This window comes from Carcharodon carcharias, chromosome 1 (assembly GCF_017639515.1).
Source record: "Carcharodon carcharias isolate sCarCar2 chromosome 1, sCarCar2.pri, whole genome shotgun sequence".
NCBI lineage: Eukaryota > Metazoa > Chordata > Chondrichthyes > Lamniformes > Lamnidae > Carcharodon > Carcharodon carcharias.
Genome location: NC_054467.1, coordinates 113,071,503 through 113,098,931, shown reverse-complemented (window position 1 = coordinate 113,098,931; position 27,429 = coordinate 113,071,503). Strand labels below are relative to the sequence as shown.

The following is a 27,429-nucleotide window of genomic DNA, read 5'->3' as shown; positions in this document are numbered from 1 at the left end:
TCACTCATTGCACCTAATGGTTTGAGATGTCAGCTAAAAACTCTCATCCAATAGTTACTAGCCCTTGGGACACTCGATGACATTTCATACAGAGCTTAGAGCATTCATTATATATACATGTCTCTTAGAAGTTTATAAATTGAAGCAAATCACTCAATAAAATGAACAGTACGATTTAAAGATTTGTTAAATCTATGCATATCTATTTGATAGTAAAATCACCGAGGGGAACATTCCATTCTAATTAGTATTGAAAATATCAGACTCTCAACAGTACAACTATCACCATTTACTCATAGTACCACAGAATCATAGAAATTTACACAATAGGAGGTGGCCATTTGGCCTATCATGTTTCTTCTTCTGGAGTTCTCGGCCCAAAGGTAAGTCCAAAGCACGGTAACCTCTAACACGGGTAGGGCAAGAAGACTAGTCCCTGAATCCAGCCCAGCTGGAATGAGGGTCAAATCCTTGTTGTTGGCACCAATCTGATCCACACCAGCTGTCCAGCCAACTGAGCCATCTGGACCCCCAAGGAGTCCAAGTTGCTGTGACGACATACACCTTTACATGCATTTGTAGCCTAGATGAATGGATAATGATGGTAGAGGCTCCACTTTCTTTCCATCATATGGCTGACCAGGAATCTCTACCACTCATACCACCTGTCATTGAGGTAATTTGGAAGGATTTACAAGAGTTGATACTCAACCTGTTTGGCCATGTTATGAACCCACCTTCCTTGGCCATCAGCTAATTTGCACACAGAAAGCTCCCAGAAACAGCAATCTGATAATGATCAGGTAATCTGTTTTTGTGATGTTGACTGAGGGATAAATATCAGCTAGGACACTGGGGCTAACTCCTCTGTGCTTCTTCAAAATGGTGCCGTGGGATCTTTTTTGTCCACCTGAGACAATAGTCGAAGCCTCAGTTTTGCATCTTATTTGAAACACAGCACCTCAAATAAGAGCAGCATTCACTCAGTACTAAACCAATGCATCAAGCTAGATATTTTTGTGTTCAAATTTTTGGAATGGGACCTGAACCCACATCTTTCTGACTCAGAGCTAAGAGTGTTATCAACTGAGCCATAGCCGCCACTTTACTGTCCACCTGACCAGTCCATTAATACCTTCCTGCAGTAGAGTTTTCTTCCTCACTATAAAGCGCACAGCCAGTTTTTGTGTCATCTGTAAACATTGAAATAATGCCTCTACATTCATGTTTAAATCATTGAGATATACCACGAAAAGCAACAGCCCTGTGGAACCCCAATGGAACCTTCCAGTCACAGAAACACGTGTTGACCATTACTCTTTGCTTCCTACCACTCAGACGATTTTTGATCCAACTTTCAACTTGACAAACTGTCCAGCCTTTAGCCTCCATTCGCCACAACATTTCTGCAGTTATCAACCTGCTCAGCCAAACCCCTACCTTCAATGTCCTTGTCCCCATTAAAACTTTTACATTTTCTCACCTCAGTTATTCCCCCTGTTAGAGACCTCATCTCCACTCCCTTAAGTCCAAGGGATGCAGACTTGAAAGAATATGGTGGATAACTGATTGAGCCATATAGTCTAGATCTGTTTGGACCACATAAAGCACTGTCGGGTCCTGTTCTCATCTACCAAAACTGCTCACTATTCCAGGATCATCTTGAAATGTATAGATAACCTCTAGCTTCTTTTTTCTACTGCAAACCGTCTTCTTAAGCCTTTCTCCACAGTCTCCTTACAATACCTGCAACAATAAGTGCAAGGAGCTCATGATCTTAGTAATTACGAAGTCTAAAACCAGGTGCCTCTGCTATGCCCCTCCCTTCCACTAGCCCAAATGACCAAGTTTCCTCTAAAGTTCCACACTGCTTTAGCCTTGAACTAGCATCTTACTCTTGTTTTCCTATTTCCCCTCATCCTTTCTCTGAGCTCATCTTGTCCATGAGGCCTACCTCTTGCTCCCTCAACCCAGTGACTAAAACGGTGACCAAACTGTTGACCACCCAGCTTTTCCTCCATGTTAGCCAAATAGTTAACAGTTCTCTCTCCCTCTCCTTAATTCTGCCATCATCAACCCTCTGCGCAAAAAAATATGTTTAATCCGGCCATCCTTGCAAACTACTGCCCCATTTCTCATACCAAAGTCATAAATGGCATCCTGTGTGACTGTAACAAAGGCAAACTATCCCTGCTTATCCTTCTCAGCAAGCCAGCAGCCTTCAAGATGGCTGATCAAACTATCCTCCTCCAAAGCCTCTTCACTGGCACCTTGTTCAGGTGGGTGAGGCGCACTCACTCGGGTTCATTCTTATCTACATAATTGTAGCCAGAGAATTGCCAGCAACAGCTTCTTCTCCCACTCCAGAACTGTTTTTTCATTCATTCATGGGGTGTAGGCTTCACTGGCTGAGCCAGCATTTACTGCCCATCCCTAGTTGCCCTTGAGAAGGTGGTGGTGGTGAGCTGCCTTCTTGAACCACTGCAGTCCATGTGGTGCAGGTACACCCACAGCACTGTTAGAAAGAGTGTTCCAGGATTTTGACCCAGTGAAGGAGCAGTGATATATTCCCAAGTCAGGATCGTTACCTCTAGCATCTCCTAAGGATCTATCCTTGGCCCCCATTTCTCATCTAAAGCTGACCCTCAGCTGAAAGCACTTCAGTTTCCAGAAGTGCACTGATGATATCCAGCTTTACCTATCAGCCTCTCGATCACTCCATTGTCTCTGAATTGCAGACTGCTTGTCCGACATCCATTATTGGATGAAAAGATATTTTCTCCAATTAACTATCAGTAAGACCAAAGCCATTTTCTTCAGCCCCCATTGCAAACTCCCCTCCTTAGCAACCTGACAGAGTCCTTCCACTTGGCAATTGTCTGAGGCTGAACCACACTGCTCACATCTGACCCAGATACGAATTTTCAACTACATATCCACTCCTTTCCTAAGATTACTCATTTCCACCTCCATAGTATTGCCCAACTCCCCTTTGCCACAATTTTTCTGCTACTGAGACTCTCATCTATGCCTTTGTTATTCCAGACTTGACTATTCTAATGCATACCTAGCCACCCTCCCATAATCTACCCTCTGCTAACTCGAGGTTAACCAAAACTCTGCTGCCCAATTCCTAACTTGCACCAAATCCTATTCACCCACCACCCTGTTCCTGCTGGCCTACGTTGGTTAAACAATGTCTCGATTTTAAAATTCTCATCCTTGGTTTTCAAATCCACCATCGCCTGGTCCCTCATCTCTATAATCTCCTCCAGCCCTACAGCCCTCAGGTCTCTGCGCTCCTCTAATTCTGATCTCTTGACCATCCTTGAATTTAATTGTTCCAACATTGGTGGCCATGCTTTGAACTGCTTAGGCCCCAAGCTCTGGAAGCCCCTCCCTAAACCTCTCCACTTCAGAATCACAGAATCAGAGTGCAGAAGAGGCTCTTCAGCCCATCAAGTCTGTACTAACACGGGAAACACCTGACCTACCTACCTAACCCCATTTACTTCTCCTTCTTCCTTTAAGATGCTCCTTAAAACCTCCGTCTTTGATGAAGCTTGACATTATATTTAGTTTTATATCACTGTGAAGCACCATTTTATAACATTTATATAGTACCTTGAAAACAGGTTGTTTTTGTTGTTCTTTTGGATCCACAACCTTTTATGTGGGACCTGTCAAAAGCCTTGCTAACCTCCACGTAAACTGCAAAGGCATTACCCTCAACTACGCTCCTTGTTAACTCCTCAAAAAATTTAATCAAGTTAGTCAGATGTAACATCCCCTAACAATCTGATAAAAGATCATTAACCTGAAACATTAACTCTTTTTCCCTCGCCACAGGCACTGCCTGACCTGCTGAGCATTTTCAGCATTTTCTTTGCTTTTACTTCCTTAAATAAATCCATTTCAACTCTCCTTGATTAATCTGTGCCTTTCTAAATAATGATTGATACAGCGCTCAAAACTTTTTTCAATAATTTACCTACAAATTAAGTTAAGGTGACTAGTCTGTAATTACTTGGTCCATCTCTTCCTTCCTTTTTAAACAACAGTACAATGTTAGCAGACCACCAGTGCCATGTCTGTAGCCAGAGAGGGTTGGAAAATGATGGTCAGAACCTGTGCTATTTCCTCCCTTGCTCCCCTTTACAGCCTGTGATCACTTCACCTAGGCTTGGCGGTTTATCTATTTTCAAAGATCCTAAACCACTTAATATTTTAAATATATTTATAGGAGGTGGGCATCGCTGGCTAGGCCAGCATTTATTGCCCATCCCTAATTGTCCTTGGGAAGGTGGTGGTGAGCTGCCTTCTTGAACCGCTGCAGTCCATGTGGGTAGATATACCCACAAGTGCTGTTAGGGAGGGTGTTCCAAGGTTTTGACCCAGCGATAGTGAAGGAACAGCAATGCATTTCCAAAGCAGGATGTTGTGTGGCTTGGAGGGGAGCTTCCAGGTAGTGGCACTCCCATGCATTTGTTGCCCTTGTCCTTCTAGATGGTAGTAGTTGTTTGGAAGGTGTTGTCTAAGGAATAATTAATTTTTCGTCTCTCACTATATCCCATCTAACATTGCATACCCCTCTCCTCCTCAAATATAATGTTCGCTTCCTCCCCTTCTTTTGTAAAGACTGATGCAAATTATTCATCAAGAACCAGGCCCACACACAGATTTTACCTTTCAGGTTTCAACTTGGCCCTACTCTTTCCTTGGTTATTGTCCTGCTCTAAAAACATTTTGGGCTTGCCTTGATTTTACTTACCAATATTTTTTTCATGCCCTCATTGTTTTCCTAATTTCCATTTAAGTTTCATCCCCGCACTTTCTATACTCCTCCAGGCTTTTTGTAGAATGCTCCTTCTAAGCTGCACAGCAATCAGGAATGAGCTGCGCAGGGAGCAAACAGGCTGCATTCAAAGCAATGTCCCCTTTATGATGTCTTCATGCGCAGTAACACAAGAATCTTAAAAGAACCATGCAGTGCAAGGGGGTGGTGTAGTGGTATTGTCGCTGGACAAGTAATCCAGAGACCCAGGGTTCGAATCCTGCCACACCAGATGGTGGAATTTGAATTCAATAAAAATCTGGAATTAAAAGTCGAATGATGACCATGAAACCATTGTGGATTGTTGTCCCATCTGGTTCACTAACGTCCTTACCTGGTCTGGCCTACATGCTCAGAAATGTGGTTAACTCTGAAATGGCCTAGCAAGCCAGTTATAACAAACCGCTACAAAGTCACAAAACAGGAATGAAACCAGACAGCTTCGACCTAGGCACCAGAAATGACAACAGGTTAATGCTCTGGCAGTCCTCAACAATGACTCCGGACCCCATGAAGTCTCATGGCCCTCCCAAAGCTGATGAATCAGTGCTCCTCCATGTTGAACACCACTTGGAGGAAGCATTGAGGGTGGCAAGGGCACAGAATATACTCTGGGTGGGGGAGTTAGTAGTCCTAAATGACATAGCTGCCAGGCTGGGTCTGTGGCAGGTGGTGAAGGAACCAAAAGGGGAAAAACATACTTGACCTCATCCTCAGCAACCTGTCCATGACAGTATCGGTAGGAGTGACCTCCGCACAGTCCTTGTGAAGTCCCGCCTTCACACTAAGGATACCCTCCATCGTGTTGTGTGGCACTACCACCATACTAAATGGGAAAGGTCCAACCACCTTCAGCTGCTCATCAATGACCTTCCTTCCATCGTAAGGTTAGAAGTAGGGATGTTTGCTGATGACTACACAATATTCAGCACCTTTCACGACTCCTCAGATACTGAAGCAGTCTATGTCCAAATGAAGCAAGAATGGGCTGACAAGTGGCAAGTAACACTCGCACCACGCAAGTGTCAGGCAATGACCAACTCCAACATGAGAGAATCCAACCATCGCCCCTTGATGTTCAATAGCATTACCATCACTGAATTCACCACTATCAACATCCTGGGGGTTACCATGGACCAGAAACTGAACTGGATTAACCTTATAAATACTGTGGCTACAAGAGCAGGTCAGAGGCTAGGAGTCGTGCGACGAGTAACTCACCTCCTGATTCCCCAAAGCCTGTCCCACCATCTGCAAGGCAGGAGTGTGATGGAATACTCCCCACTTGCCTGGATGAGTGCAGCTCCCACAACACTGAAGAAGCTGGACACCGTCCAGGACAAAGCAGCCCGCTTGATTGGCACCACATCCACCAACATTCACTCCCTTCACCACCGACGCACAGTAGAAGCAATATGTACCATCTACAAGATGCACTGTAGGAATTCACCAAGGCTCCTTGGACAGCACCTTCCAAACCCATAACCACTACCATCTAGAAGGACAAGTGCAGCAGGTAGATGGGAACACCACCACCTGGAAGTTCCCCTCCAAGTCACTCACCATCCTGACTTGGAAACATATCGCCATTCCTTCAATGTCACTGGGTCAAGATCTGGAACTCCCCTCCTAACTGGGTGTATCTACACCACATGGACTGCAGCAGTTCAAGAAGACAGCTCACTACCACCTTCTCAAGGGCAGCTAGGGGTGGGCAATAAATGCTGGCCCAGCCAGCGAAGCCCACAACCCGTGAATTAATAAAAATAAGCAGGTCGCACAGAGCAAACAGAAGTTAGAGGGAACATTGGCATTGAACTCTCGGTATGATATAAGCTTCCCTTTTCTGCCTTATCCTACCTTGTAATCTCCTTGAAATACATGGGGTTCGAGGTTTGGGAATCACACTCTCTTTCTTCAGGAACCTTCACTGCTTCCTGACCTGACACTGATTTATCTTCAAGTAGTTGTTTCCAGTCCAATCTTAACTTAATAAAATTGACCTTCCCCCAATTGAGAACTTGTTTTCCTGGTCTATCTTTGTAATTTTCCATAACCAGGATACCAGTTGGAACTTTACTATTATAAATGATAAATATCTGTCACATAACATGGGTGCCAAACTCAAAGTGCAAAATATAATTTGAGTAGAATCTGCATGTCTGTAAGCATGTAGCTTCACTACCTATCCATTTGGTGGCATTACAGCAGCAGGTCTGTATGAAAAAGTCGCTCACTGCATCAAAAATTAATCTTTTTACCTCCTCTATCCTGAGGCCTCCAAATATGTTTCTTTTCCAAAGATGGTCTGGAATCCCAAACATGAAGAAACAACTACTGTGACCCTACCCGCAAGAAGCTGAATCCATTTTGATGCACCAAAGGCTCAAGCATTCGAGAGACAGCTCCCCACAAACCCCTTCACTGCCCCCACTGTTAAACAGACTTGCACGTCCTATTCATTCGAGCCTCCAAACAAAGTTGTTTTATTGTACTACAAATTGAGAAATAATAAGACCCTGCAGAGATCTCCTGCTAGTCCTCATCGTGATTTCTGCACCCCAATGTAATAAAAGTGTAAAAACTCAGCATTCCCTACTCATCCAGTCAATAATCCACCTTTACTTCATGAAACAGAACTTGAGCAATAGCTTCTATTTTTTCAGATCAAGATGGATTTGCCTTCTTGAGCTCCCCACTTCATCACTCAGTGAAACAACAACCTGACCACCACTCCACTGGTGCAATATAGTTCCCCCAAAACAGATTAGTATTCCAAACGCTCCACCATTCAGTGAATGCAGCCCTGGGGATCACACGCACCCCCCCCCCACCCCCTTGAATAGAACCCCCATTTCCACTCACTCCTACACCCAATAATTGAGGCACTTTCTCTCCCCCACTGAAGTATAATTTCTACCCTCTGAGTAGAATTTCAGCATACTTCCCAACCAGCAAGCAACATTATGATTCCCAAGCAGAATTTCCCCACCAACTGTTATTCATCCTGGCCAGCTCACAGAAAACAGCCCTTTCAACCATACATGCAGACACCATTTCCCTTCCACAAGAACTCTCATTAAGATTTCTCTTCTTCCCCTCACCCAGGAGCATTTGGGCCACCATTCCCACCCATCAAGAGCAGCAGTTAAGCTTTGCACCCATCCCATCTATGGCCACCATTTCCTTCTCTTATGATCTCTCTTTTCGTTTCCCTCACTTTGCACCCTCTTTTCACTGAGAGATGGCCCTGGTCACCCATCTTCATCTGGATTCCATTATTCATCTCTACCTGACTAAATACTGCATTTGGACTTGACTCCCTGTGTGCAATGCTACAGGAGATTGCAAGTGTCATACTTAATTCCTGTAACACTTTCCCCAGAATAATTAGTTGGCAATGCCTCTGTTGCTCTTCTTCACTATTGAGTAACATCAGAAGATATACAAAACTACATTCATACAGGCAGAAGCACTATAAAACTTTGCTCTCTGATGCTTGTTATCAAGTGTGCATATGTTTTCACATGCAAATCAAACCAGGTTTCATTGTAAACAACCATCGCTATGCAATCAAATTATTTTGAAAATGATGATTCTATTGGCTTAGTATATCACAGCCCAGTGACAGCCTTCACTAAGCAAGTTGACCCTTTAAATTCAATTCCCTCACACTGGCAGATGATCAGTCATGACTCTCAGCAAGAGTCCAAGCATACCTTATCAGGATCTTCAGTACAGCTGCATCAATTTCATCATCTTACTCCCACCTTTCATCTCTTTAAGGAAGGAAATTCTAGTGGGGTATGCCTCCACATCTCGATGGTCCAAAATAACTTTACTTCATGTGCAGGTCTAGACAGTTAGGTGCTGACTGGTTAGTTAACCATGTCTGGACACAACAAACTCAATCCTGTACTTACACAACCAGCATTTATTGCTGAATACTAAATAGCACTTACAATGGGGATCATTTTTCCCCTTCACACCTCAAGATAGCCAAGATGAATTGCAGCTCCCCTGCAGCTGGGCTAATTAACTCAGCATAGACCAATGACCGAACTTTGTAATGCAATACATTTAAATACTAAGTCAGCAAGGGATGTCATTTCACAGGAATTTCTAACCACATACTGGTATTGTGCACAGCAAGCTGAAAGTTTTTATCAACAGGGTTATTACACCAAATAGCATTGTCAGAGACAGTTCAAAAACAGAATTACCTGGAAAAACTCAGCAGGTCTGGCAGCATCGGCGGAGAAAAGTGTTGACGTTTCGAGTCCTCATGACCCTCCAACAGAACTGAGTGAATATTAGGAGAGGGGTGAAATATAAACTTGTTTAAGGTGGTGGGAGGGAGAGGAGTTGGGGGGGGGGGGGGTGGAGGTGTGGATGTAGGGACAAGCAAGCAGTGATAGGAGCAGATAATCAAAAGATGTCACGGACAGAAGAACAAAGAGGTATTGAAGGTGGTGATATTATCTAAACGAATGTGCTAATTAAGAATGGATGGCAGGACACTCAAGGTACAGCTCTAGTGGGGGTGGGGTGGAAAGAGTAGCAGGGCATAAAAGATATAGATTTAAAAATAATGGAAATAGGTGGGAAAAAATAATGGAAATAGGTGGGAAAAGAAAAATCTATATAAATTATTGGAAAAAACAAAAGGAAGGGGGAAGAAACGGAAAGGGGTTGGGGATGGAGGAGGGAGTTCAAAATCTAAAGTTGTTGAAATCAATATTCAATCCGGAAGGCTGTAAAGTGCCTAGTCGGAAGATGAGGTGCTGTTCCTTCAGTTTGCGCTGGGCTTCACTGGAACAATGCAGCAAGCCAAGGACAGACATGTGGGCAAGAGAGCAGGGTGGAGTGTTAAAATGGCAAGCGACAGGGAGGTTTGGGTCATTCTTGCAGACAGACCGCAGGTGTACTGCAAAGCGGTCGCCCAGTTTACGTTTGGTCTCTCCAATGAAGAGATCGCATTGCGGGGAAACGAATGCAGCAGACTAAGTTAGGGGAAATGCAAGTGAAATGCTGCTTCACTTGAAAGGAGTGTTTGGGCGCTTGGTCGATGAGGAGAGAGGAAGTGAAGGGGCAAGTGTTGCATCTTTTGCGTGGGCATGGGGAGGTGCCATAGGTGGGGGTTGACGAGTAGGGGGTGATGGAGGAGTGGACCAAGGTGTCCCGAAGGGAACGATCCTTATGGAATGCCACCCGGGGGGGGTGAAGGGAAGATGTGTTTGGTGGTGGCATCATGCTGGAGTTGGCGAAAATGGCAGAGGATAATCCTTTGAATGCGGAGGCTGGTGGGGTGATAAGTGAGGACAAGGGGGATCCTATCATGTTTCTGGGAGGGAGGAGAAGGCGTGAGGGCGGATGCGCAGGAGATGGGCCGAACACAGTTGAGGGCCCTGTCAACGACCGTGGGTGGAAAACCTCGGTTAAGGAAGACAGAGACAGTTACCTATTGGCAATGAGGCAATTTCGGATCTGAAGCAAATCAGCGAAGCAACTAAAGATAGCCGGATGAGAATGCTACCCTGAGGAATTCCAGTAGCAATGCTTTGGAGCGGAGGTAATTGGCCTCCAACTGTCACCACCATCTTCCTTTGTTAGGTATGGCTCCAACCACTAAAGACTTTCCCCCCAGTCCCCAATAACTTCACTTTTGTTCAGTTTTGCGAGGTGTCACACTCAGTCAAAAGTTGCCTTGATGTCAAGGGCAGTCACTCTCATCTCACCTCTAGAATTCAGATCTTTTATCCACGTTTGGACCAAGGTTTTAATGAGGTCTGGAGTTGAATGGTCCTTCCAGAACCCACTGAGCATCAATGTAATGGCTATTGGTGAGTAAGTGCTGCTTTATAGCACTGTTGATAACTCTTTCCATTGCTATGCTGATGATTGAGAGTAGGTTTGTAGGAGGGTAACTGGCTAGATTGGATTAATCCCTGCTTTGTGAACAGGACATATTTGGGCAGATGCCAGCAATGTAGCTGCACTGGAACAACTTAGTTAGAGGTGTGGCTAATTCTGGAGCCCAAATGTTCAGCACCCCAGCCAGGATGTTGTCAAGAACAGTAGCCTTTGCTGTGTTCAGTGAGCTCAGCAATTTTATGATAACATTTACAATGAATTGAATTGGTTTAAGACTGGTACCTAGTGGGGACCTCAGGAGGCAGCCAAGGAGGGTCATTCACTCTATACAATTAGCTGAAGATGGTTGTGGACACTTCAACATTGTCATTTGTACTCAGGTGCTGGGCTCTGCCATCATTAAAGATGGGGATATTCATGGAGCCTCCTCTTCACAGTAAGCAACCAATGGTCCACTATCATTCATGACTGGGTGTGGCAGGACTGCAGAACTTTGATCGGAGCTTAGGTTGAGAGATCATTTAGCCCTGTCTATAAGATGCATTCTTTTGCTGTTTAGTATATAGCAGTGTTGCAGCTTCAACAGGTTGGAATCTCATTTTCAGGTATGCCTGTGCTATTTTCACTTTATTATTTTCAGTTTCTTTAAGAACACAACTATGATATTGCTAGAAATACTGAACAAAGAAACCTGCTCACTAAATTTATGTCAAATAGTCGTTTGGTAGTACAGAACTTAAGTGCAAGATGAAAAGCTTTGACAAATAAGTTTTTTATTCAGCAATACTTATCAGGACAATTCACAAGAGTACAAATGTAAAGGGAACTACAGTTTATACTGTATGAGTAGAGTGTTGATTGGCAAGTGGACTCTGACTAGTAGAGGCATCACCATGGAGAATACATCAGTTAATGGTGACTGACAGTTAACTGCCAAGCATTTTTGAAATTTAAACCAGGCAGCTTGACTCTGATTGGTCAAGGTATTGCCCTGAGGAATGAACCAGTGAATGGCTGTCGCTTATTTTGTTAGCTGAAACAGGAGCAATGTATGTACATGTTCTTTCTGTCTGCAAAGAATAAGGCTCTGTGTATTAATATAGTAAAGTTTGACGACAAGTTTCAACAAAAAAGTCTCTTTTTCAACAATTCTCAAATTTATGGTACTAAAAAACAACCAAAAATAACTTTCCATCCCATTCAGTAATCTGCCTTAAGTGGTGTCCTACTGTACACCAGTGCAAACATTTTGAAAGTCCTAAAGCAGTATTCTTTATTTCAACATTTTGCCAAATTGCCAGTAATATTGTGCTTCAGACATACAACTACTGGGCTTGCAGTTAAATCCAAGCTCACTTCACATCTCACTGTGTATGTTAACATGTAAACCACCAGAGAGACAGAGAGCAGGCTTTCATGCCATCAATCTGGTTGGATTCAAACCCAAACTACAAAGTCCCTTCCTTGCACACTGTCACAAATCTGAACTGTTGCTGCAAACTGAGTAGAACTATATGCAGAAATCAAAAATGATACACATGGTTGATAGATCTGAGTTATGAACTGAATAGAATTTTCATCTGGAAATTCACTTAACCAGACCAGCCATAGAAATACTGTGGCTATAAGAGATCAGAGGCTGGGAATCCTGTGGCGAGTAATTCATCTCCGACTCCCTAAAGCCTGTCCATCTACAATGCATAAGTCAGGACTATGATGGAATGCACTCCACTTGCCTGAAGGAGAGCAGCTCCAACAACATTCAAGTTTAAGACAAAGCAGCCAGATTGATCGGCACCCCATCCACCACTTTAAAAAGCGAAGCCCTCCACCACTGATGAACAGTGGCAGCAGTGTGCACCATTTAAGAGATTCATGTACCAACTTGCCAAGCCTCCTTCTACAGTACCTTCCAAATGCAGTCTCTACCACCTAGGATAACAAGGGCAGCAGGAACACATGAACACCACCAGCAAATTCCTCTCCAAGCCACACACCGTCCTGCCTTGGAACTGCATCTCCATTCCTTCACTGCTGCTGGGTCAAAACCCTGAGAATATGGACTCCAATGTTTCAAGGCGGCAGCTCACCATCACCACCTGCTCAAGGAAAATTAGAGTAGAGCAATAAAGGCTCAGCAATGCTCACAACTCAAGAATGAATAACAAAAAATTACACCCACTCTGCCTTAATTGCTCTATTCACATGTTCCAAGAGCAACTTCCATTTGATGCTAGTTCTTTAACAAGCGGCAATGTAAATCCATAGATTATAGAATTGAATACTTAGTAGCAAATCACATGGTTGACATTTTGTTCAATCTGAATAATTAAAAAATAGCCTAATATGTACTCACATAAGCATTTGTTTCCAACTTTAGGAACTGTGTCCAATGACCAAAATGAATGAGCTGTCTTTTTAAGGGTCTAACATAAAAAATAAAGTTCAATATTCTCAAGTCAGTTCCCATTGGACCATGGTTCACAACACCAACAGCCCATTGTTTAACGCCCAATTGCAACACACTTGCAATGTCAGCAAAAAAGGCCACAAAAATGTTGGTAATGAAAAATATTACATTAAGGCAATAGGAGTACTCAGAAGCTATAGCAGAAAAATGCTATATTTTACATCTAGTTTGTTATTTCAGTAGAAGGTCCTATCTAGCAAACGTCCTTGATGATTTTGAGGATGTTACAAAGTAGGTAGTGACATGATTTACATGAAGTATCAGAAAACTTTTGTCAAGTTCTGTATCAAAGACGACTGATAAACTAAAAGGCATTTCACAAGACTTTATCCACCAATAGGGAGCAGAGCACTCAAGAGTACTATTAAGTTGGAATGTGTTGAGTGTATTTCTGCAGGAGTCAATGCTCAGACTTTAATTTCCAATCTATTTTACAAATATAGCATTGAATTATGGACAGTTTTTACTGTGGAGTCAGGTCAACTGGGAACTAAGGTGCAAATGTTAACCCTTTTTTTATGTAGCCCTCGATGTTTAAACCAACTGTAAGCTTGTCAAATTTGCTGATATTAAGGAAGAGTAAGAGACAGAAGAAGCAGCTAAAAGCTTGTACAGATATAAAGATCATTTACACAATTAGGTAGGCAAATAAAATTTTATGCTGAGAGATGTAAAGTGGGAATACATGTGACGTATTACGCTATAAATGGGATAAAAGGTTATCACAGATTTGGAAAGAGACTCAGCGGTAATAGAGCACTCATTGCCAGATGATGTGGAAAAGCAATTTTAAAACTAATAAAATATATGAAATATTTAACCAGAACAAAATAGAACCCTAAGAGTTTACAGCCAATGTTTGTGCTGGTTCTTTGTTAAGCCAATTTTTAAAAAATGTCAGTGATCCAAATGATGTTAGCAGTGAAGTGATGCTTGCTAGTGACCTCAAAGAAAGCTGCCCACAAAGATCTAGCAATCTTGCAGAGTGGATTTCACCTTTCCCAAACCAAATTTAAATCTGGCACCAAGCCAAGGGGATCTCTAGCCATCCAGTGACAGTGATGTCATTATGCAGGCTAAGCACCCATCACACAGACAGAAAAGCAGGAAGTTATCCTTTACTTTTGAATATTATTTCATAGAGGGAAAAATAAAGATTGGGCTAAGATTAAAGCTGAAATATCAAACAAACTTTAAAAAATAAGTGGGGTTTTATAATAGAGAAATTTGACATCCCACAAATAAAAGATTAATTTTTCAGAACCAGAGAGGTTATTCAAAAGAAATTCTGAACTTAGTATGTCATTAAAAACCCCATTACACCACATTCAACAAGGTGTGACTTTTAAAAGGATTTTCACAATCAGACTAATAGCATAAAAGGCAAAGTTCCAGTCAAGTCAGTGATTTCTGATTAATTGCAGCCTGTGGGAACTTCAATTGCACAACCAATGGAGAAGCATTGACAGTAACCTCTGGAATTCTGCTTTATTCTGCATTGTGCAGACTTAGGACATTGCTGTCAATTTCAGAGAAGTAGTAACAACGAACACTGACAGTGTCACTGTCATTATTACAACAGAAGTCTGGCCAATGTTCTGCTCATTTCCAAAGCACGTATATTTTCCTCTGCTTTAATTTTTTTTCATTTTAACCTTAAAAATGATGTAATGGTCTCTTCCACAACTACATATTATAGTAGAGCAACTCTCTGTATAAAGACATTTCTCCTAACCTCTCCCCACACACAGTCTATTTTAATGGATGGGTTCCTCAGCACGGCCTCTCCAGAGAAAGGTCTTTCCCTATTAATGCTTACAAAACGGTTCAAATTGCAAAATCTCAATTAAGTCTACACTGCTTGACTGGAAATAGTCTTGTCACTCCTCATAACCATGGCTAGAATTTTATCACCCAACCCCCACACCTGGAAGTGGGCTGCCGGATGGAAGGGGAATGGGGGAGTAAAATCGGGTGGGACAGAGGTGGGTGTAGGTGGGGCAATGGAATGACCACCCACAATTGTCCCCCCAAACCTGGTCACCCAATTGCAGTCCCACCCACCCCTCTCACTCCTTACCAGGGCTTGCCTGGCTGACTCCTGCAACATCATTTCACTTACCTCACTATCTGCCTCCTCCAACACCCGTTGGTGGGGAGGCGGGTAAAAGAAAAGCCTGCAGTCTCAGCAATGGCCCTGCTGCAACAGAACAGCTGCCGTCCATCTGACTGGTCACAAAGGCCTGGAGGCTGGACATCCTCCCACATGTGAGAGGGAGCCATGAGCTCAAGCAGTTAACTGTCTGACGATAGTAAAGTCCAGTTGTGAATTCCCAGGCCAGTGGAGACGGGCTCAGCCCCGACTTCAGGCACTGGGCCACAGTCACCACCTGCACAAAAAAATCCAGTTATAATTCCGCCCCCACTGCATGCTCTCCAAAACATTAATGTTCCCTTTATAATCCAAACACCCAAAACATTGCACACAACTCTATGCAAAATTTTGGCTAAGCCACAGTAATTATTCCTTTAATCTTGTAAAATTTACCATTCCTTTGCCCTTTCTATGACTTTAGCTTCCTGCTCTCACTTTCAAGGAGCTACATATTTGAACCCCTAGATTTCTGTTCCCCCTCAACCTTCAACTCCTTTCATGAGTGGATACGTCTTGTTTTCTACCCAAAATGCATCACCTCACACCTCCCCATGTGTAACGGTCTCTTATTTCTCTCATCCTTTTGCTCTCACTTTTTGTCAGCTTCTTTCTGTTCATCATAAAAATATTTCTATGCTCCACGTCAAAAAACTACGAACATGAACTTATAAATTTCTTGCTCCCCAATGCATAACAGAAGTATTTCTTAGATAGACATCTCATTCAGGTTTTAGCATGTTGCTCATATTTTCCCACCAGTACAACTGCAATTCTTGACCATCACCGTTGGCCTCAAAGGAAGAATATGAATGTTTTGATTGAAATGCTCTTCATATTTATTTTTTAAATAGTATGTATGGATAACATTTACAGTTTTCAACTAAACATTTACATCACTAATTGGGATTTGAAAGATGTGGTGTTGTTTCATGTACAGGTTATTGCGGTAGATGGTGCCATAGCTTACTTTGGGTAGTGCACTAATCCAGTTGCTGTCAATTCTCAACTTTCCAATGCCATTTGCCTCATTCTGGCAAGAAGACAGAACAGACAGAATGCATTAAAATCAAACTTTCCCAATCTGACTATCAGCAGTGACATATAGAGGGTCTAACATATGGGTCAATTACTTTTCAGCAAATTTTGGCTAGAAATTAGAGATTCAGCTGATGGGTGTGTAGGCAGCAACTTTCCAATAAATTGCATAATGTGCTTACTCAGCATAGGCTGTGCAATTTGTTTTTGGCAATTACATCATTATTGATGGCAGCTAATTCTGATTACTGAACAGCTATTAAATCAATAAATTGAAAATCATATCTCAATTCCACATCTACAAAATAATCAGTAGATTGATAGCAAAACTTCAACTATAAATAATTACTCCATAAAACTACATTGGTGACACCATAAAGTAAAAGCTTTTTCATAATCAGTACAAAATCATAAAGCACCACATTGCAGATTTCAAGAATATGAAAACATAGCATAGAATTGTAAAAAGCACAGCCAAATTGTGAAAAAGACATTTCTCTTTGCTAAAGAATAATGTCTTTTTTCTCAACATTTCTCTCTTTTACTACTTCTCCCTGCAACATTTTTACTCAACAGACTAAACACATAAATCATATGGCACAACCTGGACAGTTCCCAGAGTCTCCACTTTAAAACTTTTGGAAGACACAGGGACTTATCCTGTCCTTCTGAATTTCCTTGTTGGCTTTCTGCTTGGAGGTAGAAGCCTAATATCACTGAGCCATTCCTAGACAGGAAATGTATCCTCCCTCTGTGAGAAAACAGAAGGCCCTGCAGCTAGTGCTGAGTCTGGAACATGAGCAGGCCTTAACCCCCAAGATAGGGAAAGTGGGTCGAAATTGAGGCTGTTATGAATCCGGGAAGGTGGCGAGCAAGTCCTATGGCTCGGTGTCATATTTTGTTTTATAATCCTGTAAACACCTTGCAATTTTTTTTACACTAAAGGCACTACATAAAAGTTGTTTTTGTGATTCATACAAACCCTCACCAGCTCTTTTCCAGACAAACTCTGGATTTGCTGTTGGCTAGGCATGGGACTAGCTTTTCATCTTCCCGGATTCGTAATGGCTGCAACTTAACCAGGAGCCAGTGTAAGTCAGCAAGCACAAGGGTGATGGATGAATACGTTTTTGTGCAAGTTAGGGTGCAAGCAGAGTTTTGGAGGAGCTCAACTTTATGTCAGGTAAAATGTTGGAGGTCAACCAGTAGTGCCTTGGAATAATCAAGTCGTGAGACAACAAAAACACGGATGAGGGTGGCAGAAGAGCTGATGCACGGGAGGAGCCAGGCAATGTTAGAGAGATGGAAATACAGCTTGTTGTCTCAATGATGGCAGGGATCAGTGGTCAGAGGTTTATAATATGGTCAAATATAATACCAAATTTGTGAATGTTTGGTTCAGTCTCAAACAGATGCCAAGGAGATAGATTGAGTCAATGACTAAGGAGTGGAATTTGGAGCAGGTACCAAAGGTAGTGGCTTCAGTCTTTCAAATATTTAGTTAAAGGAAATTTCTGCTCGTACTGAACTGAACATTGGACAAGCATTTTGGCAATTTAAAGAAAGTAGAGAGGTCAAGAGAGGTAGTGGTAGTTCTGGAAATTGTAAGCATACAGAAGGAAGCTATGTATTTGGGGATAACGCTGCTGAAGGGAAAACATGTGGATGAGAACCAGGAGGGTGCCAAGGATGGATCTTTGACTAAAAAGGTCACATCACTGTAGGCGTGGGCTTGCAAAAGATCACATCACTAGAAGGTTGCATGGATTGAATAGCATAAACTGAACACATGTAATAAGAAAAGCAAAGGGTCACATTTGTGACATGCAACCTAACATTGTTACATTGCAACCATACATCTAAACCAAAGAAAATTACTTCAACTGATCACATAAGCCCAAAACATTTTTCAGACAAAATCGCATTTCTGTGCTTGTCATTGATCAAGTGTACAATCAGGATTAGGTAATAATATCTAACTTAAGTAGCTAAACCCAAACCAAAATTTTCTGCCTGGCTGAAGTCATTTCTAACCATACATATTTTGCCCCCTATATTTTGTTATGTTTCTAGGGGAAAGAAGAGTAACAAATTACCATCAAATATTATGCAGTGCCCATTTTCACCAACTGTCTTAGACAACTGGCTTCAACTGGTTCTACAGCAATATAATTAACTTGATTGCACTGCGATGAGGAATGAATTAACAGACATGAAGTCAGCTACCTGTACAAAACTGAAGTCCATGGAAACCACAACTAGGAAAAGCTTTCATCAAGACTAATAACAAAATCTGTTTTGTTTGTTCACGCCACTCAAAATTCAGTTAGGTCACTTTTATATTGAACCAAATGCTGTACTACTACCATGGCTCCTGGCTTCAACTCTAAAGAAAACTTTTAGATTTGTCGAGGCTAGTTGCCGAGAAGAGTCAAGAACAATAAAAAAGTTTTCTTAAATTAGGTACTTACAGTGCAGCAAGTTAATTTTATGCTGTCACCAGTTACACCATTATAAGGACACAGTGGCATAATGGTAATGTCACTGGACTAGTAATCCAGAGGCCCAGGCTAAAGCCCTAAGGACACTGGTTCAAATCCCACCATGGCAGCTGGTAGAATTTAAATTTGTCTCATAAAGTCTGTAATTGAAAGCTAGTCTCAGTAATGTTGTAAGAACCCATCTGGTTCATTAATATCCTTTAGGGAAGGAAATCTGCCATCCTTACCTGGTCTGGCCTACATGTGACTCCAGACCCACACAACGTGGCTGACTCTTAAATGCCCACTGAAATGGCCCAGCAAGTCACTCAGTTCAAAGGTAATTAGGGATGGGCAACAAATGATGGCCTTGCCAGCGACGCCCATGTCCCATGAAAGAATAAAGTAAGCTGGCAGCACTAAAGTGGATTTTGTTTATTTTAAAAGCAGTTGTACTGCCGCTTGTAAAGACCAGATTCCAGAAACCGGGATTCATGAGGTGGTACCCATTTTTTATTCCTCATCTTAGCAGCAGAATTGAACTAGACACACATTGAACAGAGATTGAACTTCATGAAAACAATCACCTGTCACCACAGGACCAATTCTGTGCTCTAGTTTTCACATGTAGCACATCTGAGAAAATTGAAGCTGCCCACCCTGGGCAGACTGGTGTAAACTATTTCCCAGATATTGCCAGATCCCCCTTCTGCATATAACCGATCTCTGTTCAGCATTGTAAGTAACAGAGGAAACAACTTCTAATCATCACTCAATAAATTAAGCTCTGATTTTATGCAAACAAGGCAAAGATTTTACCTGTGCAAAAATGGTCATGAAAGCAGAAAAATTACTGCTTTTGAGCACACAGCCAAAATGTCAACTTGCGGTAAGTGATACTTAATTCTAATATGGTTGTCATTACAGCTCAATTTATAGCACACTTACTACAAATATCAGGCAATGCTTTATTTCATATCAATATTGCACAATTTTACATAACACAAGGTAGATTATTGACATTAATTAGTCGTAATTGTATTTTCCAGAATTTTATATTCTTGCAATTTTTCTATTATAATTGAGACTGACTGGAATACTTGTGGCCATGTACTTTGATACAACAGAAGAACAAAATACATTTCAGCATCCTTTAGCATTTATTTATATAGGCTTAAATAACAAGATTCATTTTAGTAATTTTAGTATTTTTAAACAATAATCCTAATGTATTTCATAATGATCTGGCAATCGTTCGTAATAACATTGGACAGCATTCATTTTCTTTCAGAGGTTAGCAATAGGCATTGTCACTGAGGAGGAGGAAGCAATTATTGACAGCTTCACCTATAGGCTTTTAAAATGAAAAAGTGGCACAAGTTAGGAAGGAATGTATTAACAGATACGGTTCAATATAAAACAGATGCTTTTCTAAACTTGACTCAAAATTTCTGCACCCTACATTTTTTTTTTAAATGGCTACTTTAAATCTAACAGAATGCTGTGATTTAGCTTTTTAATAAATTTAGACTGAGCAAACACAATAATTTGCAAGATTAGTGTTTTAAGTAACATCCCAATTTTATAAAGTTTGAAAAATCCATGAGTAGTTTAGAAAATGTTGGCATATTAACAACAGTCCAAAAATTCCAAAAGAGAAAAATTGCAGAAATGCCAAAAATGCTGAAACCCTGAAGCTGTTCAGTCAGTTTTGTGTATGTACATACTCCCTCATTTGGAGGCTGTCCAACTGCACTGTCTAATGGAGGTAGCTGCTTCACTGACAGAACCATGGACTACAGGCTTTTCTTGTGGAATATCTTCTATGACACGATCTTTCAAAACTCTCCTGATTCAGGTATTGTCCTCCTGGATTGCAAAGGTGCTAATGTTACTCCATTATTTACAAAGGATGGGAGAAAACCCAAGAAACTGTAGACCATTAGTCAAAAAATCTGTTGTGGGGAAGTTAATAGAATTTGACATCAGGGTCAGAGTAACTGGACAGTTGGACAAACTGGAGAGAATCAGTGGGAACTCAAAGAAGTCATGGCTTACTAACTCAGCTCAATGTTTTGAGGAAGTCACCAATGTGATAGATAAAGGAATGTCTATGGATGCTATTTGTATGAACTTCCAGCAGTCAATAAGGTTCCACATAAGAGACTGTTAATAAAAATGAAAGCAATTTATTAACATGGGTAGGGAATTGTTAAGGAAGTAGAAGGCAAAGAGCAGGGATAATAGATTCTTCATGCTAGTTTGCAGGATGTGACTAGTTGTGTCCCCAAAGAATTGGTACTGGGGCCTCAGCTTTTCACCATACAGATGTCGCTCAGTGGTTGCACTTCTGCCTCTGTATCAGAGGGTGTGGGTTGAAGGCCCAATCCTGAGACTTCTGCACACAATCTGGGATCACACGCCAGTGCAGTTCTAACAGAGTGCTGCAATGTTGGAGTTGCCATCTTTCAAAGCGATGTTAAACTGAAGACCCATCTGCCTTCCCAGCTGATGTAAACGATCTAATGGCATGATTTTAAGAAGAGCAGGGGAGCTATTCCTCGTCAATATTCATTCTTCAACCAACATTATTAAACCAAATTGCTTGCCAAGACTGATCTGGTCAGATCCAGATGAATCTTTGACACAATTTCATGTCAAAGCAAGAAGACTACCACAAAGAGAATACATTTTAAATATATTCTCCAAAAGTATTTTGCTTTTTCAGGCTAACTGCTTCTATCTGGTATAGTCTGAAACATTAGAAATTTTAAATTATACTGCATTTCCACATAGAAACCCAAGATCTGTATGCACAAAACCATGAACGAATGCAACAAATTATGGATTTTGCACAAAATATCTTCCATAAAAACCAAGATTTTCAACATTCAATACTATCGTTAAAAGCAGCAGAAAACATATGCAAGACCATTTGCAGATCTCCACAGTTATTATACAAAAAGATTTATGTCTTAATTTAACATTGGTGCTTATTTGTTTTAAAATATTTTATTTCTAAAGGCTAAACAGGGTTGGAACAATTTGTGATTAAGTGCACCACTCAAGAACTGTATGGTACAGTACTCAAGTAATGGCTTTTAATGTGATTTCTCCCCTCCCTCCCAAAGTGTGTTAATTTCAATACATTAAGTATGCTTTGCAATGTACTTTTATGTAATTGTACTGCTAGTTGGTATAAACAATTCTGTCGGACAAAAAAACACCATCCAATGTTACACGTTAATTGAATCTTAGTGACAACACCAGACTACAGTGACTCGGTATAGTGAACCCATGTCTGCCACTGCACCAACTGAATAAGACATGGGTTAGAAACTGCACTAGCGCAGTTACAGAATCAGTTTCCATTTACGCCTTTTAAATTTCTTCTAACAACTACAAATTTAGATACATTAAATATACATCTTTAACAAAATACCTAAAATTCCTCTTTAGAGGAAGTATTACTCCATCAGACGGTATTTTCAAGTACAAGACAATGGGCAGGGCAGAACAGAGAAATTAGTTTTGCATTGCTGTTCAGTCAGTGAAGCACCACAATAGACACAAAGGGCTCTCTTCTTGGTTTTAGACTTGTATTATAAATAACTTACCAAAATGATCACACTGTTTTGTTCAGTTATCTAAGTTCATTTCTTGCCTTCTCTCCTAAAGCCACTGAGTCTTGCTGTGATGCAACTATGTACAGCCCATCAAATTCTTGATGTGCAAGTTTAGACGTTAAGTATCAGCAGGATGACTATTCATCCATTGCAGCATCGTAGCTCATTTCATCCTCACTCAATATCCATTCGAGCTCACAAATTGGGGCCAATTCCTCAACCCAGACTGTCAGAACAAACCTACAGCTTTTTTCATCGGAATGGCTTAGCACCACAATGGCCAGTGCATTTGCCCAGTCTATCATTAGTGGAGCTCTGCTGGTTTTAACCATCAATAAGTACTAATGGTCTTACAAGGAACAGGAAACCAGCCATAGACATTAGCCCAAAAAGGCAAGAAAAACCAGATACCAGGAATCATAACGTCACTAAAATGCTCCAATTTAATGATTATACCTCTTATTTTAATTCAGTTCCTTAAACCTCCTTGAAAATTCTTCAAAAATAATATTGGCATACAGTGTCCAAATAAATGACGTAGTAGATGGATGAAGATAGAATGAAAATTATTGTTTGTCAAAATTTTTAAATTGTTTCTGGTGAAACTTATTCTTCAAGGGAATACAGTAGGCTGAGTTTTATTTTTGACTATTTGCATGCCAAAAAAATAGCACGTCCTGTTCTTACCTGTAAAGGTAACAGAGTGTTGCTATTGTTGTCCGTCCTGAAAACATTGTCTTCAATCCAAGATTTTGGTGGCAGTGTTGGGGCTGAACGAGGAAATTTGGGCGGTGCTATAATATTACTGGAGAAAGGTTTCTTCAGTGGAGAGATTTGGTTCATGGTTGTCGGCATTCCTACACCTCCAGTTCTGCGGTGATCCCTTGTCTGCATGCCTCCCCAGGACACTCCTGCACTCCAGCCACTGCTCTGGTGACTGTTCCATGGAGACTGTTTCATTATGGGCTGATAATATTAAAGCATAAATTATAAATATATACATGCACATATGCATCATTTAGCAATAAGACATTTTTAATTTCAGGAGTAGGAGAATCATAACGCAAGTTGGATAAAAGCTCAGTCTCCATGGTTAACATCTTCAATAATTAGTGCACTGACAGAACCTTTGTTCGTTAGTTATTTTATCAAAACCTTGACCTCTATAACAACACAAAACATGTAGTAAATTTTACAATTAAATTAAATTGCTTTTTCAGGTCCCCAGGGCAGTGAACCAATGTCACAGGTCTGATAGTTGCATGAAAAATAATATACCCCAAAATCATTCTTTGGGAGGCTATAAATCTTGTGATTTCCTTATTTAAAAGATTCAAGAAATCACATCAAATGGACAATGGGCAATAGGAAGGAAGGTATAAATCATAGTAATATAACTAAGATTAAGCATATATAAAATGTTTCTGGATCTCATACTAACATATTGATTAATTACTTCAAATACAGTTCACATATTTAATTAAGGATTAAAATGCCATTTCCAAGAAATTCAATCTATTCAGGTTAAATTTAAATACTTTGCCATCCCTATAAAGTCTAACATAACCTGTGCCATTCCATGTTTCTCTAGACGATGTTCCACAACACTGTAGCACAGTACTGGAAGCATATTCAGGCATCGTGGAAAAAGTCCAAACCTAATCCAAAAGACTTGCCCACTAGTAAAGTCCTACTTCATTTTCTACTAGCCTACTGAAGAGTTTCTTTGGCTGTTGTGCAATAGGATTTTTCCGATCCCCATTGTCTAGCTATTTCTCTCACTGCATTGCATAAATTGCATTTACTGTAATCATTCTGTGTAATAAAAAAAAATCCTACCATCTCAACTTCAACACACTATGCTTTTATGCAGCATGAATCTATCAAGCAGAAGATGGTCAAATAATATGATTCATTGCAATCGAGTTACAATTTTATGCAGTGTTGGCAAAGAATCTTGTTCCCTTTTCAAATGGCCAGACAGAACCGAAAACCTTGTGTCTGTACATGCAGTAAACTGCACAGTAATTTTCCACTGCTACCACCTCCCTGCATCATGTCCCTTCTGTTCATGCAACATGCTGCAATATAAGGCTGAATACTGCATCGATATAACTGAAGTAAATTTAACTCATTTGACTCACTGGTTCGGAATTGAACGTAAATTATTCTTCCCAAATTAATCTATTTTGAGGTAAGTACGAAACACCCTCCGTGTGTTAACATCCCCACATCCCCAAGATCTTTCTATAACGTACCGAAAATTGGCGATTGGAAAAATGCATATAGTTATTAAACTGCAAACAATAATTAGTCTTTCGCGCACATATTTGGATAACAATTGGGAATCAGTTCATCTTAACTTCAGCTAAGGTGTGGTTGCAGAACGCCAGAGAGATCTGAGGGATTTTTCTCGTAATCGTCTCTAGGCGTTGACAACTCGCACTCTGCACCATAATTTAAAAAAAAATCAGAGAAAAAAAAACGCACCCGGACCTGCTGATTTCCTCACTGCTCCCCAATAGTTTACAGGAGAGGAACCCCGTCCCGATCCTACACATCGGCAGGAAAGTTCAACCTGCCACCGGAGACAGCATGGCAACCGGGGACGGGAGGGGGGGGGGGGGGGGGGGGGAGTAGGGGGTGGGGGGGGGGGGGGCAACATCAGAAGAGATTGTTTTAAATAGTAAATTCAAAATAAAATATGAATCAAATCTCCAGATAAAAACATATGGAGACTACCCTGGACATTGACCAGCACCGGGACACTGGCCGGGCGCCGGCCGGCCGGCCTCACTGGCGGCTAGGGGAGAGGATGAGGGTGGCCGGGTGTGATCTCCATGCCCTTACCTGATGGTGGCTGTAGGTGTTCCTCTGGTGAGGGAAGGCGGCCTGGTGGTGATGGTGGTGGTGAAGGCCGACAGGAGACCGCCGGCTCTGCTGCTGCTGCTGTTGTTGTTGCTGCTGCTGAGGTAAAGGGGAGAAGGTGCCACCGCCGCCGCCGTAACCCTGGCTCATCCCGGCCGCGTTGGCAGCGAAGCTCTGGAAGAGGACCGTGCCGTTAATGGACGGGATGCCGTGGAAGAAGCTGTCTTCAGCAGGGCTGGGCACTGGGCAGATCCCCGGGCCGCTGGCCGACAGTCCGGGGGCATTGGCAGCAGCAGCAGCTCCGGAGCCGGGCGGGGTGCTGACCTGGGCGGCGGGAGCCGGGGACCAGGCGGTACCGAAGCCGGTGAGAGCGGCGACCGGAGACGGAGAGGAGCCGTTACTGCTGCCGCCGCTGCTGCTGCTGCTGCCGCCGCCGGCGGAGCCCCCTCCACCTCCGCCAGTGTCCGGGTGATGGTGGAGCTGCTGCTGTTGCTGTTGTTGCTGCTGAAAGCCGGCGCCGAGTCCCGGTAACATCCCGATCCCCCCGCCGCCGCCGCCGCCATTAGCGGCCGTCATGTTACCGGGAGACTCCATCAGCTTGTGGCCGCCGCGGTGCTGGCTGCTCTCCGCAAACTTCAAAGCGGCATCGGCGGAGGAGAGTCTGTCCCTGTCCCCGCCTCCCTCCTCCTCTCCGGGGCTGGCAGGCTGGGGGCGGCCTCGGAGCTGAGGAGGAGGAGGAGGATGACTCCGTTTGGTCAGGATGTCCGGACACTGAGTGGTGGCGGTGGCGGCGGCGGTGGTGTCTCCCTCCTCCTCCTGGCTACTGGAGCCGCGGTGGTGTTGTGCCGATACCGGCCGGGTGGCAGAGGCTGGAGCCGGGGCGGTGGCGGCAGTGATGATGCTGATGCCTGTCGCCCTGTCCGGCATCAGAAGGTCATCATCCTGCATAATAGGAGGACTGGCGTGTGGAGCCGGGCAGGGGAAGGAGGGAGGGGAACTGACAGGGGGGGGGGGGGGGGGGTGGTGGCGGGGGGAAAAAAAGAGGCGGAGGAGGAGGCGGCGCCGGCAGTCACAGCCTGGGAGGGAGGAGTGTCAGTAGGACAGACCGCCGCCAACACCGGTTTGGCACATCGGTAAACAACACCTCCCTTCCCCCCACCACCCCCCCGGGAAACGGGTGGTCGGTGTGATCGCCAACCTTTAATTGCCCATTTACAGTGTGTGTTTGTGCGTGTGGATGCACCGTGTCCTCTTTAACACCGACAGGGGGTGATCATAGAGGCTTTCGGTTTATTTTTCACCCGGACATCCCATAATATATTAACCGTTTCAGGTGCACAGTCTCACTCCCCGCCCTCCCGCTCCTCCTCCCTCCCTACCAGAACCGCTCGCTCCGTCCCTGCCTCAGCCCCTCCCCCACCACACAACCGGCTGTTTGCAGATTCTCCTGCCCAGTGCGCGCGCGTTTTTTTTGTTGCTCGTCGCGCGCACGCATTTATGTTTCCTGCCCTGCTGTTTCTAGACGCCCCTCGTTTAATTTGCATTGACGTCAACATCACGTGTGAGCGCGCACTCACCGCGCGCCGTGGGAAAACAAATCAACGGGAGGTTTAACCGTCTGTGTGCCGGGGGTGGGGGGGAGGGGGAAGTTGGTGATGGTAGCAACTATGAGCAACTAATTCTGTGTAGTTTTAGCTGTACCAATGCTAAAGGTATCATTTATTATACATTTTACAAAATATGCACAAAAAGTACACATGATGTGTGTGTATATAAATATATACATGTTGTGGCATTTGGGATAATGGATATAAATATGATTCTATGAAAATTAGAACATTGCCCAAAAATCTACGTGAGTTGTTTCTTCATATTTTTTATTCACTTACGGGATGTGGGCATTGCTGGCTGGGTCAGCATTTATTGCCCATCCCTAATCCCCAAGAGCAGGCTTGTCCAACCTTTTCACTTGAGGGTGGCACATTTCCATTTTTCTCTTTACTCACGGGGCCGAGGAGCACATTGCAGAAAGATAAACTTTGGCACATCATTAAACTGAATTTCAAAAAGAAGATGAGGTATTAAGA

General features: G+C 42.6%; 1 protein-coding gene across 1 annotated transcript in view; it reads right to left on the bottom strand.

Annotated features, from left to right (window-relative positions):
• LOC121274838 (cytoplasmic polyadenylation element-binding protein 2-like) overlaps window positions 1-26,338 on the bottom strand; it is a 137,254-nt gene extending 110,916 nt beyond the window's left edge. Inside the window, exons 1-2 of the mRNA XM_041182244.1 lie at window positions 25,325-26,338; window positions 23,162-23,440 (exon numbers count right to left, since the gene is read on the bottom strand). Of these exons, the coding sequence (XP_041038178.1) occupies window positions 23,162-23,440; window positions 25,325-26,290 (1,245 nt within the window). The 5' untranslated portion in view covers window positions 26,291-26,338. The remainder of the gene's footprint in view (window positions 1-23,161; window positions 23,441-25,324) is intronic.
• Between the last annotated feature and the right edge of the window lie 1,091 nt (window positions 26,339-27,429).